This window comes from Plasmodium vinckei, assembly GCF_900681995.1.
Source record: "Plasmodium vinckei vinckei genome assembly, chromosome: PVVCY_13".
NCBI classification, from domain to species: Eukaryota; Apicomplexa; class Aconoidasida; order Haemosporida; family Plasmodiidae; genus Plasmodium; species Plasmodium vinckei.
This window is the reverse complement of record NC_051305.1, coordinates 1,297,789-1,317,192: the sequence shown is the minus strand read 5'-3', so window position 1 is coordinate 1,317,192 and position 19,404 is coordinate 1,297,789. Positions and strand designations below refer to the sequence as shown.

General features: G+C 23.5%; 5 protein-coding genes across 5 annotated transcripts; 3 read left to right on the top strand and 2 right to left on the bottom strand.

Annotated features, from left to right (window-relative positions):
- Positions 1-515: 515 nt before the first annotated feature.
- On the top strand, positions 516-2,837 carry PVVCY_1303460 (conserved Plasmodium protein, unknown function; the record flags this gene model as incomplete). Its single annotated transcript, XM_008624020.1, has 1 exon — positions 516-2,837. The coding sequence occupies one exon, from the start codon at positions 516-518 to the stop codon at positions 2,835-2,837; it is 2,322 nt and encodes a 773-aa protein (XP_008622242.1).
- Positions 2,838-4,274: 1,437 nt separating this feature from the next.
- On the top strand, positions 4,275-6,407 carry PVVCY_1303450 (splicing factor U2AF large subunit, putative; the record flags this gene model as incomplete). Its single annotated transcript, XM_008624019.1, has 1 exon — positions 4,275-6,407. The coding sequence occupies one exon, from the start codon at positions 4,275-4,277 to the stop codon at positions 6,405-6,407; it is 2,133 nt and encodes a 710-aa protein (XP_008622241.1).
- A 1,342-nt stretch (positions 6,408-7,749) lies between these two features.
- Positions 7,750-9,209, bottom strand: PVVCY_1303440 (helicase 45, putative eukaryotic initiation factor 4a, putative; the record flags this gene model as incomplete). Its single annotated transcript, XM_037634760.1, has 2 exons — positions 7,750-8,670; positions 8,886-9,209. 2 exons carry the CDS (start codon positions 9,207-9,209, stop codon positions 7,750-7,752), a joined length of 1,245 nt encoding a protein of 414 aa, XP_037490809.1.
- Positions 9,210-14,305: 5,096 nt separating this feature from the next.
- Positions 14,306-15,659, top strand: PVVCY_1303430 (derlin-1, putative; the record flags this gene model as incomplete). The annotated part of the gene is made up of 6 exons (XM_008624017.1): positions 14,306-14,458; positions 14,553-14,626; positions 14,846-14,939; positions 15,055-15,194; positions 15,324-15,476; positions 15,620-15,659. The coding sequence occupies 6 exons, from the start codon at positions 14,306-14,308 to the stop codon at positions 15,657-15,659; spliced, it is 654 nt and encodes a 217-aa protein (XP_008622239.1).
- Positions 15,660-16,362: 703 nt separating this feature from the next.
- PVVCY_1303420 (zinc finger protein, putative) lies at positions 16,363-18,618 on the bottom strand (the record flags this gene model as incomplete). The annotated part of the gene is made up of 1 exon (XM_008624016.1): positions 16,363-18,618. One exon carries the CDS (start codon positions 18,616-18,618, stop codon positions 16,363-16,365), a length of 2,256 nt encoding a protein of 751 aa, XP_008622238.1.
- Between the last annotated feature and the right edge of the window lie 786 nt (positions 18,619-19,404).

Below are 19,404 nucleotides of genomic sequence, written 5' to 3'. Positions count from 1 at the left end.
AAGTTATACATAATTACATACTGTATATATTTACATATATTAATATACATTTTTTATATGTATTATATATGAGAAATGTTATATAATAATATATATTTATTATTATAGTGAGTTGTAGTATGATATATCTAATTTCCCTTCTCATATTTGTTTATATATTATATATAATATTGCTAATTGCATAATGATTTTATAATATATTTTTTTTAGCTACTTTGTTTTTTTCAATCTTTTATCATTTTCGAATGAAATATCCCTAATTATGTTTTAAAGTTTGTTTGTAAAACAAAAAAAGGTTATAACAAAGGGGAAACAAATAATAAGAGTAACTATAGCGCGTTAAAATAAGCAATACATATATATATTATACTATATATATGCGCCCTCAAGCATATTAATACACACGTATGTATATATGTATGCTTGTAGAGCACAGCTGCTAGTCAAATAAGAAAGAACGATCGAAAAAATACAAGTAAATATCGAAATATATTGAAAGAATAAGCACATCGAAAATGAAAGAAAGTGATGATATAACATCAAATGACAAGAAAAGAAAAAGAGGAGAAAATGAAGAAGAAACTAAAGACGCTAGTAATAAACTGAAGAAAAAAGGCATCGAATTTGAAAGTGATGAAGAATTTGAAAAATATTTAATAAATCATTTTAAAAAAGAAAAAAATTATAGCATAGATGAATATGTATTTTCAGACATGATAAAGAAATTATATAACGATATAAAAAAATATAAAACAATAGATGATATGGCAAATGAAATAAAAAATTTAGCTATTGAAAGTATATCAAAAAATTTAGAACTCATATGTAATAATGAATGTACTAGTTCATTTTTTATCGAAAAATATCGAGTCAAATATATGAATGAACAAGCAGAGTTAAATATTAAATCCGCTCAAAATAATTTTAAGGAATTTATGATATTATATAATAATGACAACTTTGATAATTTTAGCTTAGAAGTTAATACAAACATTGAAGAAAAGAAAGGCGAAAATGACATAAAAAAAAATGTAACTCAAAAAGAGTATATAAAAGATGAAGAAGATAAAAATGAAGATGGTGATAATGATACGGTTAAAAAAGAAAACAAAACAAATGAGGCAATGACAAAAGAAAATGTATACCAAGTTAATATATGGAAAGAGAAAATAAAATGTAAAATTGAAAATGTAAATGAAAATAATAATATATTAATAAAAATAGTAAATTATTTATCAAGTATTGCTTTACATGTAGATCATATACCAACTAGAATAAACAAATTTGATATATTAAAAAAATTAAATGAATTAGATTATGATCCATTAAATATAAATATATGGGATACATATAACAGTAAAGAGGTAAGACCATTTTCTTTATCAACTGCTCCATCTTTTCACAGAAAAGCAAATATATATTTTAAAAAAAGTACTAAAATGAATGAATTATTAAACTATTTACGTGAAAAACCACATAGTATTAATATTAGGGGGTGGAATTTTAATAATGTAAAAAGAAATAACTATCACTATTTAGATTTTAGATTATGCCCACCTATATGCTCACACGACGAAAGAATAAAAATAGATTATAAATATGCTAAAAATATTGTTAGGAAGTTAGACAGATCGTGTCATATTGATTCATTATTTATACAAAGCATGACAGAAGAAAACGATTTTGAAGATAAAAGAAAAAAAAGAAAAACAGGAGATGAAGCGCAAGAGAAAGATGCTGCAAAAGAGGAAGCCGCTCCAAAGGGTAAAGGCGCGGGAAAAAGAGGAGGAAGAAAAAAAAAAGATAATAATGATGAATCGAACAATGCAAACGATCTGGACGACATTGATAAACTAGATGGTGAAGAAAGTTATATTATTGAAATAATTGAAGAAAATACAGATTTAGATACACGAAAAAAATTAGATATCCTGATTTTGTATTTAAGACTTGTTCATAATTTTTGTTATTATTCCGCTAGAAAATTTAATACATATGATGAAATGGTTAGAGAATGTGGATACTTTTATTTACGAGTAAATATGGATAATGCATTTTATACAAATTTAATTCCAATTTTTTATGAAAATTATAATGTTAAGAGATTAGGATACTATGTGAATGATAAAAGCAATACTATTCATTTGTCTGGAAATAATAATGATGATTTAATAAATAAAGTAACTCAGAGCGATAATTTTAATAAAGGTAACGATGAAATAAATGCAAATAAGGAGTTACAACTAATAAAAGACAAGTTCTTTAAAAATGAAGAAATATCTTATTGTCAACTTAAATGGGTTGCAAATTTTGATCAAGAAATTAATGCAGCAATAAAAGAGAATTATAACGAAATAATTGATATCGAACAAACTAATGAATTTAAAGAAATATTAAATAAGGGTTATATATTAAAAAAAGAATCTAACACTGATAGTGGTACAAATAAAACAGAAATTAGATGTGCAAAATGTATGAAACTTTTTAATAACATTACTGATGTACCTAATCATATTTTTATTAAACATAATCAAATTAAAATGAAATTAATTACGGAAACTGAAGCACAAATTATGCAAAGATATTTTTACAAAAGCCCTCATAGTTTTAACTTTTTTTTTATGATGGAAAAAAAACATAATTCTAATAATTCTAAAAATTATTTAAATAATAAAAGTACATATTTTAAGAAAAATAATTATAAAAATCAAAATTTTCATTTAGTCACAAATAATTCAAGAGATCAATACAAAGATTTTGACGATCCAAATGCAAATTTTTTGGATAATGTAAAACAATCTTCGAAAAAAAATAGCGATTTTTATGATGACACATAAAATTATTCTCATAAGGTCAAGCAGTGCCCAAATTACAATTTTACACACCGCTTTCAATGCCTATATTTTTTAAACTTCTCATACTCTTAATATAACTCTTTTTTGTCTTTATGCTGTTGCATATTTGTTTATTTATTTTATTTTCTATTATTACCTTTTCTTCTTTATGTTATTCGATTTAATATGCATACCCAATAACGCCTTAGAATTGTGGACACTTCCCAAATATATTCACATATATAAGCGTAAGTGTGCATATATCATTATTGTGTTTATATATATACAGAAAAAACTTTAGGATATTTTTTAATACTTTCCATTATTATATAATGATGATAATTTTACAAATTATAACATACATATGTTGTAACAAAAAAGGGAAAGGTGAGTTCTTAAGAAGTTCTTTGGCTTTATTATTCAAAAACCGGATTGCATTTAGTTTTTTGATGCATATAAAAAAAATTGCCTATCTTAGGAATATAGACATAACCATAGGATTCTAGGTGATCGTTCATATGGTTATATATACATGTATACATATAAATGTATTTTTATATGGTGTTAAAAAATAATGCTGCTTCTTATTATTCCTATATTCCATATAAAATGATACAAATATATATAATAGCTACGAATTAGATATTCCATAAGACCATCTACTTTGCATAAATTGGCCCAAATTTCTTTATACAAAAAAGGTACGTAAACATGTTTTTATTTATTCATTTGTTTGTTTTGCCAATAATATAAAGGATGCGCAAAACCTGTTTGGTTGGCAAATTTTCAACATAAAATTAAAAAAAAATATATATCCATATAGTTTCAAAGTCGTATTGCTCTTAGTTCATTTTACGTATTAATGCAAAATATTCTTACATTAGTTTAGCTGAGGAAAAAAAAGTTTAAAAATTTAAGTAAAAAAGAAATAATAAAACAAATAATTTTGTTTTATTTTTAAAAAAATATACATTATAATTATTTCGGCCTATTAATATTATATATATATATTTCTCTCCTATGCATATGTATATTATACATATATATATATTCTCACGAGTATATAGGAATTGTTTTTTTTTTAATAAAAAAATAAAAATATAAAAAGTAAAGAAAATTTTCATTTGGAATGAAATTGATAAAATATCACATCCGTTTTTGTACCATGAAAATAATTATAAGAAGTCGAAGGAAATAATATATAAATTAAAAAATTCCATTACATTTTTGGCCATCAAATAATATGTACCCTTTTTAATATGGATGAAAAATAAATTTGAAGAAAAACAAGTATGATAATTTATGGTGAAAAGAAGAGATATTAAAATAAACTAAGAGCAAACAAATGCCAAATCAAAAATTAATTTCATTTAAAAAAGATAACGTATAATACGTTATATAACCATATAAATATTTTTACCATATCCCTCGTGTAAAAATATGTTTAGAAAAGTAGGTAGCTATTTTAATAGTAAAACAAATGAAAACAAAGATGAAGATGATAGCAATTCAACGGAACTAAACAATAAAAATGATAATACTAATAATGCCGAACATGAAGGAAGCCTAAATAAATCTGATAATAAATTAAATGATGATGCTAATAGCAATAGTGATAATAAAAAAAATAATTATGATAAAATAAATGAAAATGGAGAAAAAAGCAGAATAATAGACAAAAAAACAAATATGGACTTTCAAGAAAAAATGAAAATTATTAAAGAAAAATTACGATCAAGTGAATTTAAAAAAGAGAAAGAAAATGATGATAAAGATAAGGGAAGTGATAAGGATATAAGTAGGGGACGAACTAAGGACAAGGAAAGAAGCAGAGACAATGATAAAGATAGAAGAAGGCACAAAGAGTTGCCAAGTAGTGATGACGAAACGCACTCGTCCAAAAGAAGAAGAAGAAGTAAAGAAAGGAGAAGAGATAAAAGTATAGAAAGAAGGAGAAGACATAGAAGCAAAGAACGAAGTAGAAATAGGAGCAGAGAAAGAAGCAAAGAAAGAAGTAGGAATAGAAGCCGAGATCGAAGCAGAGGCAGAAGTAGATATAAAAGAAGTAAAGATAATAGTAGAAGTGATAGTGATGATGAAAGGCATCATTATAAGTCAAAAAAAAGTAAAAAATATAAAAGCTCGTGGGATAATAGTGATAAGAATTATTCTGATGATAGTACAAGAGAGAGAAAAAAAAATGCACGTGATAAAAATGATATATCAATGTCTGATGAAGATAGTAAAAAAGAAAATAAAGAAATAAAACCTAAAAGAAAAAAATCCAAATGGGATACAGTTGATGAAAGTTTACTAGCTAATAATATGTTAATAGATAGTAATAATTTAAGTGGCGTATTACAATATCAACGCCTAAGTTTAAATGGAAATTTATTACAGGGTAGTAAAATCCCTCAGTTAGGTAGAAATCCATATGAATTAGAAGGAGATAAAAAACAGAGGAAATTATATATAGGTAATTTACCTCCTAATTCTAAGCAAGAAGAAATAGTCGAATTTTTTAACAATACTTTATCTACAATAATAAAAGGCTCAAGCTTAGAAGTAAAAATTGGAGATGTTCAATTATTACCAGTAGTAAAATGTGAAATATTTAATCCAGATTCTAGATTTTGTTTTCTCGAATTTAGAACAATGGATATTACATGGTTAAGCTTAAAATTAGATTCAATGTCTTATAATAATTATTGCTTGCGAATAAATAGACCCCATGATTATATGCCCCCTCCTGAAGGGGACCCAGCTTTAACAGTTGTATTCCCAGATATTGATATGGGATTACTTGAAAGTTTTAAACCGCCTAAAATAGCACCAGTAAGAAGTACAGGAGACGACGATAATAAATTATACATACAAAATTTACCACATGATTTAAAAGATGATCAAATAATGGACCTATTAGGGCAATTTGGAAAATTAAAAGGATTTAATATTATTAAAGATCTAAATACAGGATTAAATAAAGGTTATGGTTTTTTTGAATATGAAGATAGTAGTTGCACACAAGTTGCTATACATGCTTTAAATGGTTTTGTTTGTGGAAAAAATATCCTTAATGTTAAAAAAGCAACTTTTAATAAAAATGCAAATAATATTCCCAATCCAAATAATATAGCTTCAGCTAATAATGTAGACGTTCCTGTCTCACTATTACCAAATTCTATTTCTCAAAAAATTTTAGGTAATTCAATAATAGGTTTACAAATTCAAGCTTCCCGAAAAATTGGAGAAAAGTCATCAAGAGTAATTCAGCTAACTAATGCTGTATTTCAAGAAGACTTAATTATTAATAGCCAATATGAAGAAATATTAAAAGATGTAAAAGAAGAAGCTGAAAAATATGGAACTTTACAAAGTATTGTAATCCCAAAGCCTAACATTGATTTATCTTATACAGAAGGAGTAGGAAAAATATTTCTTCATTATACTGACGAAACAGCTGCAAGAAAAGCTCAATATATGTTTAATGGTCGACTATTTGAAAAAAGAGTGGTTTGTGCTTCTTTTTATTCAGAAGAAAAGTTTTTGGAGGGAAAATATGTTTTATCATAAGATTAATTTGTTAAAATTATATGCATATTCGAATTATATCATTGTATATTTATCTATTTACGGATATGCATTCATATATACAACATTATATATTTTTTTCATGGTTTTATATGTTTTTTTTTATCTAAAAATTGTATATATATATATACACTAATATATATGTATAATCAATTCAACAAATTTCATAAGAATATACCGACTTATGTCTTAAATGATATCTGAATTTGTCGAACCAAAGTTTCTTCTCGGTGCATTCCTATTTTTCTCAATATGCACACAAGAATGAATAAAATAAATAATATAATAATTTTGTTTTCCTCCCTCTTTACACCACTTTAGCACGAATGCCGTAATTTAAAATAAAATATTATTGGTTTTAAAAAGAAAATAAAAAATATGAAAATTATCACAAATAAGAAAAATATCGGTATTATATAGTATTTAGAAATAGTATTCAATAAATATATCACATATATTTATTCCAACAATATCATATTCATTTCTTTTTTTTTGCTCAAATATCACTACTTTTTTAATAAATCTACATTCGTATTATGAAATATATTAATCATTATCATTTTGAGGGCAATGTATATACAACAGTAAAAAAGGAAAAACATAATTTGGTTATCCATTTTTATATTAATGTATATATTTATTTATATCCTATAGCCTACCGATGCTATATCTTCCATATACCTATCACGGAAATTTTCCAAACCACATAAATAAACATATGTGATACTCGCATAGTGTGAATCAAAACGTATTATTATATTCAAAAGATACGGGAAGTTTCCTTTTTTTCTTTTTTTAATACAACGTAAAATATGTTTTTAATTTATTCTTTTTTTTAAAAAAAAATAATTAAAATAAAAATAATAAATAAAACTTTAAAGTAAATGTATATATATTATATACTTGTATGAAAATTAATTCAAAGATGAAAGTGTGTAACAAATTAAAAATATTAAATATATTTTTGTATATAGGAAAAGATAATAAATAAATAAAAATGTGTTTCCCTTATGTGCTTATTTATACATAAAACATATATATTTTACATATATCCGTGCATATATATACATGGAATATTATTTTAACTTTTTAAAAATAATATAACATTGTAATATAAATACTCTTGGAAATAATAACACACTTATATGGCACAATAATCCGATTGGTATTTCGTTGAAAATTATAATAAAAAAAAAAAAAAAAAAAAAAAATTACAAATAGTCAGCAACCTGAAAATAAAAAAAAGGGAAGAGAAATTATATTATGTGTCCAAAAGAATAAGCAATATATGCATTTCAAATAAATGTAGTTTTAAGCAAAGTAATCATATTTTTAACATAATTGCAATGGCACATAAATATGAATAATTTAATATTATATTTTTTTTAATTACTTCTAAAGGCATTTCTTCAATTTGAGTACTATAGTACGATTCGATTTTCTTCAACTTATCTTTTTCCTTATCATCATTAGTAACAAAGTTTATAGCAACACCCTTACGTCCAAAACGACCAGAACGACCAATTCTGTGAATATAGGTATCTGGTGAGCATGGCAAGTCATAATTGATAACTAAAGATACTTGTTGTACATCAATACCTCTTGCTAATAAATCTGTGGTAACCAACACTCTTGTTGATCCAGACCTAAATTCTCTCATAATTAAATCTCTGTCTTTTTGATCCATATCACCATGCATGCATGAAACAGTGAATAAACGATTGTGCATTTCTTGGGTTAAAATATCGACCTTTTTTCTTGTGTTACAATAAATAATAGATTGAGTGATTGTTAATGTTTCATACAAATCACACAAGGTATCTAATTTCCATTCTTCCTTTTCTACAGCTACATAAAATTGTCTAATACCTTCTAATGTTAATTCATCTTTTTTAACTAAAATAGTTTTAGGATCTCTCATAAACCTTGTTGTTAATTCTAAGATTTCTTGTGGCATAGTAGCAGAGAATAAAGCAACTTGAATATCTGGGACTAATTTTTTAAAGACTTCATATATTTGTGCTTTAAATCCTCTTGATAACATTTCATCAGCTTCATCTAATATAAATAACTTTAATCTATCGACTCCTAAGTGTCTCTTATCAATCATATCGTATACTCTACCAGGGGTACCTACAACCATATGCACTCCTTGTTTGAGCTTATCGATATCTTCTCTTACAACAGTACCTCCTACACATGCATGGCACTTAACTTTTAAGTAGTCACCTAAAGCTAAAACGACCTATAAGCAATGGAAAGCCAAAGTTGGCAATGTTTATCATGTATACAATGGGAACATATAAAAAATGTATTGAGCATATTCCTATACAATTATATAGGCATATGAATGTCACATTAATTATTAATGTAAGCATTCGTAAAATTATGCACTATACAAATGCGCACACTAAAAAGTTGTGTGCTTCATTAATTTGAAATATAAATTTTTTTTCCTACCTTTTGAATTTGTTGGGCTAACTCACGAGTTGGGGCCAAAATTAAAGCTTGGCAAGCAACATAATCATAATTAATTAATTGCAAAGATGATATAACAAAAGTAGCAGTTTTTCCTGTTCCAGATTGAGCTTGACCAATAGTATCGTAACCTTTTAAAATTGGCTTGATACCTCTTTGTTGAATTGCTGAAGGCTTTTCAAAACCATAAGAATATATACCTCTTAATAGTTTTTCATTTAATCCTAAAGCATCAAATGTATCTACAATTTCTTCTGTATTTCCTTCAATGTCATTTTCATTAAATTTTTCGTCTTTTGTACTCATTTTTACTCAATCTATAAATAAAAAATTAAATGTTACAAAAATTTATATATAAGTATACATATGGATATGTACATAATTGTGTACTATATATATATATATATATATATGCAAATAAGGCCAAAGCACACAGAAAATCGCAATGTAAAAAATTATATATATATATATATATATTGTGCAAAGTAGGTACAAAACATATAGGGCCAAAAATAAATAGCTATGTTGGTAATACGTATATACATATAGGGGTACGAAATTAATGTATTTGTTATGTATAATATATATAGCAATTTATATGTTAAATTAAAATGCTCAAGAACACATAACTGGTATTGTTTCCATAAATATATACATTATATATATGCATATAATTATATACATGCATGGTAATATATATGTATGTAAGATAGGATACACATAATAAATAAACAAATAATATATGTATTGTAGGTATAATAAATAAACAAATAAAATATGTATTATAGGTATACTAAATAAACAAATAAAATATGTATTATATGTATACTAAATAAACAAGTATATATTATATATAGCCTTATTATTTACTTAACATAATTTATGTATTATAAAACATCTATTTACTTACTTGGGAAATATATAACCTTTTTGAATTAATGATATATAAGAAAGTTTGTTAAAATAAATATAATCGTTTTTCAAATATTTAATTAAAATATTAGAATATAATTTTCAATTAATTTGCTTAAATATAAAAATATGAATTTATATATATTTAAATTATTGTAATATAATTAATTATAAATATGTGATTCTGTAAATAAATTATAGCGACAATGTATGAAAAAATAATATTATTTAAATAATAAGCCTATATGATTTGTAAAAATTTATTATAATGTTTAAAAATAATAAATATATCATTATATATTTATATTCTAATAATTACACTATTATACATATGTAATGGGTGGATATTAATATTTTTATGATGTTATTTTCTATAATATATATATAAATTTATTGTAAAACTAATTAAATTGGAGCGTTATATATGCATATAGGGTATAATTTGTTCAGCATAAAAATAATATATTTTTATATTTTTTATAAAAAATATGTTTATATTTTTGCAAATATTAAATATGCATTATGCATATATGTATAATTGGATCTTAAAATTGTATAATCCTATATAACCTATTTATTCATTATATATAAAATAATTTGGCAATTTTTGATTAATTATTCATGATGGGATATGAACATATGATCAATGCTTTTATTAACATATTGCCTTTTTATTAAAAAAATTATAATTTATACATACCTTTAATTAATGTGAACATAGTAAAAAATTTGACTATGTATCAAATATAATAAAAAAAAAACACGTTTTTTTTAACCCTTACTACCTATATATTAATATCATTGGGTGCCAACAGTATATATACATATGCACATAAAATAAATTTATAAACATTTAATATACGTAGTGGAACTGGATTTTTTTTTGTAAAGGTACTTAAAAAACCAGCAAAGAAAAATTAACTATATATGCATAATATTGTCATACCGCTAAAACAATAGTAAATAAAAATTGATATTAAAAATATGTATAGCAAAAAAAAATCCATAACCCAACCCACTATGATTTGATAATGAATAATACATGCATATTTTTTATGTATATACTATATATGCATAATAAATATTATTTATATTTTATACATGAATTTTACTATGTAATAAAATTAATCAGTGTATGTAAGAAGCTCTATTTTATTTTTTACATACTTTTTAATGTTTTTTCCTTCACCCCTTTTTATTAGCAGTAATTTAAATATATTTTTATGCCAATTTATTAAATGAAAAAAAACATATATTTGGTTATACAACGAAAAAAAAAAATAGTGAAAACAAAAGAGTGTGTTTTTTTTGATGTTTGTTTTAAGCTATATTTGCATAATGTAATTATAGAGGTTATAAATCCAATGGGTAATATATTATATGTTATTTTCCATAAGGTATTAAATATAGATATAATTATACATATGATTTTTTACCCTTTATAATTTGAAAAATGCTTTTTCATATCTTCCCTTTTATAATACTATTATTAAAAACAATATGCATATTTTGTGGTACCATTGAAAAAGATAAAATAAATGATACAAAGCTATTTGTATATATATAAATACTACAATGCATAAATAAGTTTGTGCTTATATATATAGAACACTTGCAAATGTAAGAGGAAATGTATTTCCTATATTTTAGGATTATAATGTTTTACAAATTGTGTATGTATATTTTTATTTATGCCTTGTCGTAAATTACTATAAATTGAGTTACTTAAATGAATTTGGGTTAAATCTAGTATAATGACAAAAAAACTTTAAAGCAATACACCTACATAATGCTTACTTATTTGTTAATTTATATAAATTTTCCTTAAATATATTAACATGTTTCATCATTTGCAATATTGAAAAAAGACATAAATTTTCACGTAATTTTTGTTTATCTTGATTTGTAATTGGTTTGTTGGTGAAAAAAAATGCTGTATTAAATGTATAAGTAAAATTGTCAATATATATATCTCGTAACTTTTATCTCAATTAAAATAATAAGCTATAATCATAAATAATATTCTGGCTTGATATAAAGATAAAAATAATATTTTTTAAAATTCGTTTATTGAAAAGTATTCCCTCCTTGCCCTTTACAATAACTATCATTATTGTTAGTGTATTAACATATTGGTCATTTGTCTGATTAATAAATTGCCTGATTTTCTGAAGTCATTTATTGTAGTGTCTTGTGAATTATTACAATTAAAAATAACAGTTGTAATGGTGACAAAAAATAAAATTATTAAATATAAAAAATCTAGCCATTTGAAAATGTCGCTAACTGAATATTAAAAAAATACATGTAATAAAATTGTAAAAATAAAAGACTTTATATCCTATACAATAAATTTTTAAAAAATAAATTGTATATATTATGCCCCCATATAAACGATATATTTTTTCGAAATCGTCAAAGCATGATATTCTTATATTACCATATAAATTGGTTGCGACGTTTTTACAATTATTAAGTGTAATAGAAATATTTGATTCTTTGGCATATTTATATCTTTCCAATAACAGAAGTAGGACTAGTAGAATAATGATTATTCTTTTTGCAATTTTCCATTATATTTTTACATATATAGATAATTTAATATTTTAAAAATACATATTTAAATAACTCTTTCTCTCATTATTATTATCACATGGGTCATAATCATAATACAAAATGGGTGACCCAGCATTATTTATTTTTTTTGTGTGTGTAGCATTTTTTCCATGCAATATTGCATACTCCAATATTAAGATTTTCTACAAAGGGTATTTCACCATTTTGCTTAAATTCATATATACATAATCATTACATGTTAATTTTTCAGTATTTTTAATGAAAAATGAAAAAGAGAGAAAGATAATCCTCCCCATAATATACATTCCAAAAATTAAACAAAAAAATTTTACTTTTTAAAATTCGTAAATATTAAAAAGATTGATAAAATAAAAAGAAGAATAAAAATATTATTATATTTATTAAATTTTGTATACATATATTAAGAATACCAAACTTTTTATTTTAGTTCGCAAAATGAAAAAAAAAGACAGAAAAATGGAATTGCCTTTGTGAATGTTAATAAACCTAAATAGAGAAAGAAAGTTCTTACTAATATATAGTAAGTGGAAAGTTATTAAAAAATAAGAATAGGGCATATTTATGTATGAGTATTTTGCTTAGTGATATAATATATCCTTTTGAAAAATTATCGTTAAAATCAAATTTATGGTATATTGACATAACAAAATAGAGAACATACTACATTGAAAAGGACTATTCATCTATCACTATAATTATTTTATATATTTTGAGGGGCATCTCAAATCAAACAATGCGCTAATCATTTATATATATATTAAATATATACAAACATGTATAAAGATAACCTAAGGTATATCTTTTCAAAAGAAATGAAATACAGAATGCTTCCCTCTCAGTATATAAAAAATGCCACACTATTTTTCCCCCTTATGTTTATCCTATAATATTATATAAATAAATACATGTGCTGTATATGTGTGTGATTTTAAGTACTTATGTTTGACAAAAAACAAAGAAAAATAAAGCAACTTCATATACAACAATAAGTATATTATGGATAAAGGGAACATAATATATATATTTATACTTAGGTACTATCAAAAACTTCTTATCTTTTAACTATATTAGCGTTGTTTATTTCTTGATATTTTAAAAATTTGCATAAGCATAAATTGTAAAAAATACTTTACATACAATAATAATTACAAATATAATGGACCAAAATTAAACAATAAGGGAAATATAGGGAATGGCAATACATACACATATATAATTAAATATATAAGGGAAATTTACAGATGAAAAAAAAAAAATTAGGAAAATCCAAATTTTTACTGAGTAAAAAAGGTTTGTATACTAAATCGGTTTGGGAAAAAATGAAATAAATTTAATAAAATAATGTAATAAAAAAGGTGTTATATCATATATATATAAATATATACGCAAAGTGTACCTTAATGCATACATAAATAAATATTACTGAAAAATTGCCAAGATTAACAATTATTAAGTAAATATATTATGAAAGAGAAATTAAAAAAAAATTTGGAACAAATACCATAAAGAGTTAACTTATTTTATAATATTTTTTTTTTATAAACTCCTTGAATTTTATATAAAACTTATACATTTAATATATAACTATTGTTTATTTCCTTAAAACGAGCTTAAATAAAGCTAATATGTTAAAATAGTTGTATTACTTCAAAAGCATGTAGCACATACATGTATATATAATGCATTATTACATTTATGCATATATTTATAATCAGACGAAATGATGTATTTTTTGAAGGAAACTTGTGAATGCTCATGTGTTCATAATGTTGAAAGAAATTAAATTTTTTCATTATAAAAATATTTAAAAGAAAAAAGAACAAATATAAAAAAATATATAAATAAAAGCAAACATATAATAATAAAAAAAGGGAAAGAAGGAAGAAGAAAAAATGGTCCAACTCGGTGAGCTATTAAGTAACATTCCGTTAATAACTCGAGTGTATCTTATTCTTTCTTCAATTTTGATGGTTTTATGTTCTTTTGATATAATATCACCATTAAGTTTGTATTTGAATTGGAACTTAGTATTGAACGAACATCAGGTAATGTCATTTTCCATTATATAGTATTCTTTAAATATTTTTGTTTTTTTATTTTCATTCATTTTTATTGTCTTTTATTACACCTTTTTTACAGTATTGGAGATTAATTACGTGCTTTTTGTACTTTGGGTCTTTTGGACTACACTTTTTTTGGGATATCTATGTATTGTAAGTATTAAAATGGAAAACCATGAATAATATATTTTCAGCGTTACCTTTACAATTCTATCTATAGATATAGCATGTTAAGCAAATACACAAGCATATCTATACTATTTGAAATTGTTTATATATTCTACTTGTACTATGTTATACTATTGTATTGTATCTCCTTTTGTTTTTATATTAAAATATAATAAATAATAATTTTTTGGGATGATTTATCAGAATATATTATTGCAGTTCCCTTGAAGATGTGACATTTCGAAATAACTCAGCTGACTTTTTGTGGATGATAATAGTATCATGTTTCATGCTATTGGTATGGATATATTTCTATATTTACGATGAAATTCGAAGTAATTCATGTCAAACCTTTACTTAATGACAATATATATATGGTTATTTATTTATTTATTTATTTTTTTTTTTTTAAGATGGTTTCATATATATTCGGAGGAATATATTTCTATAGCAGTTGTATTATAAATGTGATTACGTATGTATGGAGCAAGAACAATTCTTCTACAAGATTGACGATATTTTTCTTTACGATAAAAGCTTCTTATCTTCCATGGTAATTCATTTTTTTTAGGATCAATTATTTTTTTCTTCTAGAAGCTATTTGGTTTTCATGAATCTTTCTTTGCCGACTCATTCGTTTATTTATCTATATTTTATTTAATTATTATTTTTCATTTGGCAGGGTTTTGACAATCTTATCTCTTATCGTGGATTACAACTCAAATGATAATTTTTTTGGAATATTAGTTGGGCACATTTATTTCTTTTTTACTAGCGTTTTCCCCCTTATGCCAATCGCAAAAAACACTCAAATTTTTAAGACTCCATATCTACTGTTAGTATATATAAATTGAAAAACAAAGCACAAGCATTGTATATTTCGTGAAATGTTAATTATATATTTCTTCATATATATATACCAATTTTATTAATTTTACATCCTTTTTACATTCTTTTTATTTTTTTTGTTTACCCAAGGAAATGGATGTTAAGAGAAGAAGGACATAGGACAGCATAGTTTTTGCTAATAATCCGTTTGACCATACCTCATTATGAGTTTTTTTTTGTTTAAAAAATTAATATAATTTTTGAAGGATATATCATAATATTTTTTTCACACTTACAACGATCTTTTTCGCGATATCTCTCCTCTTTTTTATTTTGTTTACATGTTAAGTATTAATACTTTTATGTGGAATTAAAATGTTTAGTTTTGTATGCAAAATATTTTAAAATATTCACAGGCATTTCTATGTGTTTGTATTAAAGAGGAGAAGGTATCAGAGTCACTTAAAAAAATAAATGAAATTTGTTATGTATTATATATTTCATCGTACATTATGATCGATTATATAATCATGTGTAGTATGCATTTTTTGCATTATACATCTTTGAACAAATATTCTCATTTTTCATTCATTTTATAATTTTTTTTTGTGTGCTTTTATGCATTTATTTTATTTTTTTTCAATTAACTATTTTGGTTATAAAAATAAAGACATATTAATATGTATATATTATGAAACCTTTCGATTATTTGTAACATTCAAAATTTATTTTAAAAAAGACAGTCTTTTAAATATTATAAAAGCATATTCATTAAAAAACACCATTAGAAAAGAAATATATGTACATACGATAAAAAAAAATTAAATAAGAATGTGAATAAATATATATATCTTTCCCTTTATGCTCATTATACAACATATTACTTTAAATTATTACTCTGATAAAAATGCGAAGAAGGAAACAAGGGGTTGTTGTGGAGATATTTTTTCTGAAATATCTTTTTCATCTCCAAAATTTATAGCATTTGGATTAAAATTGTAATAGTCCAAAAAATGGGCATCTTTTAAACCATTTTGATCGTTATTTAAATCTGAGAAATTTGTTTGAACGTGGTCTCTAGCATTTAGTAAATCTAAATTTAGATTGTCATTAAAATTGTCTTGCTTTGTTTTGGTATCCTTGTATTGATGACCAATCTTATTTTTATTATCAATTCCATCGGAATTATCTACAGAAAAATTTAGCATATTCATAGTGACAGTACTCATCATCGAATCACTTGGTGCTACATTATTTATCTCATTTTCCAAAGACACATTCTGTTCACTATCTTCTATTATTGCTCGTCCATTTATTCCTAATTTTGCAATTCTGTTTTTTTCGTTTTCGTTTATTTGGATATTTTTAGCACCAGTATATTGATGTTCTTCAATTTGGTCCCCCTTTATATTAGTATTTTTATTGATGATAAAATTTTTAGATGTTTCAAATATATGTGTTTTATTTATATCATTATATGTGGTTGTCTTTAAATCATTTTGTAAATTCTTAACTTTCATAGCTTTATTAAATTCAATTATACCAATTATATCATAAGTTATTTGTGCAACACTTCCCCATTGCTCATGTGTAAATGCAACATTTCCTTTTGAAATTTTTTCATATAATATTTTCAAATATTTAATAACTTCTAATAAACTCAATTCAGTATTTTCCCCACAATTATCACTATTATCAATATTACCCCCTTTAATCGATTCAAAGGTATTACAGCTGATATTGGCATCTCTTCTATCGATTCCTGAACTACTATTTCTTCCACTGTTTAATAATTTATCCATATTTTTATTTTTAAAAATAAATTCATTTAAATTGTCGTCATTTTCCATATATTCCTCATCGCCATCAATAAGTTCATTACTGGTTCCCTCGTGCTCATTAAAATAAATTTCATGAGTAGTAGTACTACAAATAGAACAATTTTGTTTATGTTTTTCCATATTATAATTATTATTCATTTTATGAGCATTTTGAGTATATTTTGAGGAAATACTTCTATCATCGCTATTTAATTTTTCATGAAAATTGCCATTATTATTATGTGTGTTAAAACTATCATTAACGTTCATAGCAGAATAAGAAAGATAGTTTTGGGACCCATGAGTATATGAATTTTTTCCAGGAAGAAATTCGTTTAAATTATCTGAGTTTATACTTGAATATTTATTATTATTTTTATACCAATGCATATTGTTGTCTTTAATATTGTAATTTGAAAATTTTATATTCATTTCTGAATTGCTATTTTTGCAACAATTAGTAGGGCATGCTTCATTAGAAGTTGTGGTACCATAATTGTCATTTCCATTAATAGACCCATTTGTTTTTTCAAAATTATTTTTTTCTAGATACATACTAAAATTTATATCATCTTTAGAACATTTTACTAAATTATTTTCATTCATCTCACCCATTTCTATTTTATCACAAGTATTTTTAAAAACTTCATTTTTGTCAAAAATACTATCAATAGTTGAAAAAGCACTAGTTGATTCACAATCCAACTTTTTTTGATAATATGAATCATTTGCATATCCTTTTGGTCCATTATTATTTTTACTTCGAGTATCAAAATGCGAATCTGCTTTGTTAGCAGTATGGGTGTGTTTTCCATATTTGTTATTATGTCCCAAATTATTATTATTTTTATTACTTATATCAATTTTATCTACAATTATTATATTTGGAATATTAGGTATATCAATACCATTTGTGAATGGCAATTTGTAAGTTCCTGGGACTCTTGTTTCAGCTAATCCATGAACATAGGGGCAATAGTAAGTGTTACATGACCCTTTTTTGTAATCTTCACATCTTTTTGTTTTATAAAATAATGGATGATATAATATTTCTTCTGTTGAATGAGCAAAAGGACATTCTCCTCCTCTTAAACATACACTATTTATAGATCCATCACTTTTAGTTTCAATATTTGGGCACATAACTGTTATATAACGAATAAATGATGAATCACTTAAATAAAATGGACATCTTCTATTCCAAAATTCATTATGACTATATTGGCATCTATCCAATCCAAAATTACATCCCCCATTTAGTAATCGCTTACATTGTTTTGTTCTAAACCTACTGAGATCTTCTTCGCTTAATAAAGTAGCATATACCATTTTTGTTACTAAACAAACTTTAAAAAATATAAATTCAACAAATGCAACAATATTTATATATTTTTTTTATACCTACAATATATAACAAAAAGTAAAAGAAAAAAAAAGAAAAAAAAAATAGCTTTTGACAGAAAAATTATGAATTATAATATATTTTTTATTAAAACTGGGTAAAAGAAAATTCATAAGTAGGATGTGTAACAATATTTATGTATAGACATATGTATAACGTATCGTGAATATGGTCTTATTTTTTGTATAAAAAAAAAAATAGATGATAAGATAATTACTTAACTAAATTATACACTGATAATATCTCTAATAAAAAAAGCACAACAAATACAATAATTAAAAATATGAAAAATAAACTAAATAGTTAAACAAACAAATATGTATATTAAAAATCTATTACGAAAATATCCATTAATATGAAAGTAAAATGAAATAAAACAGCTGAAGTATGCCGATCCACAAATTTATTATACACAAAAAATGGCCATACATATATGATAAATATCGTTTACCTTTTTGGAGCAATTTTATTCTATAAATAATTAAAGTACAAAAGAACGAATTAAATATAAACAGAGCAAACAAATTACAAAACAAATTAAAAAACAATAAACTAAATAAGATAAAAAATTGCAGTAGTAAGATAGGCAAAGCAATATAAGCAAAATTTTATTATTCCTATTATATATTATTATTATTAAAATATTAAAGATCAAATTAAAAAAAAAGATAATTGAAAAAGACAAATCACAAATTAAAAAGCATCGGATACAA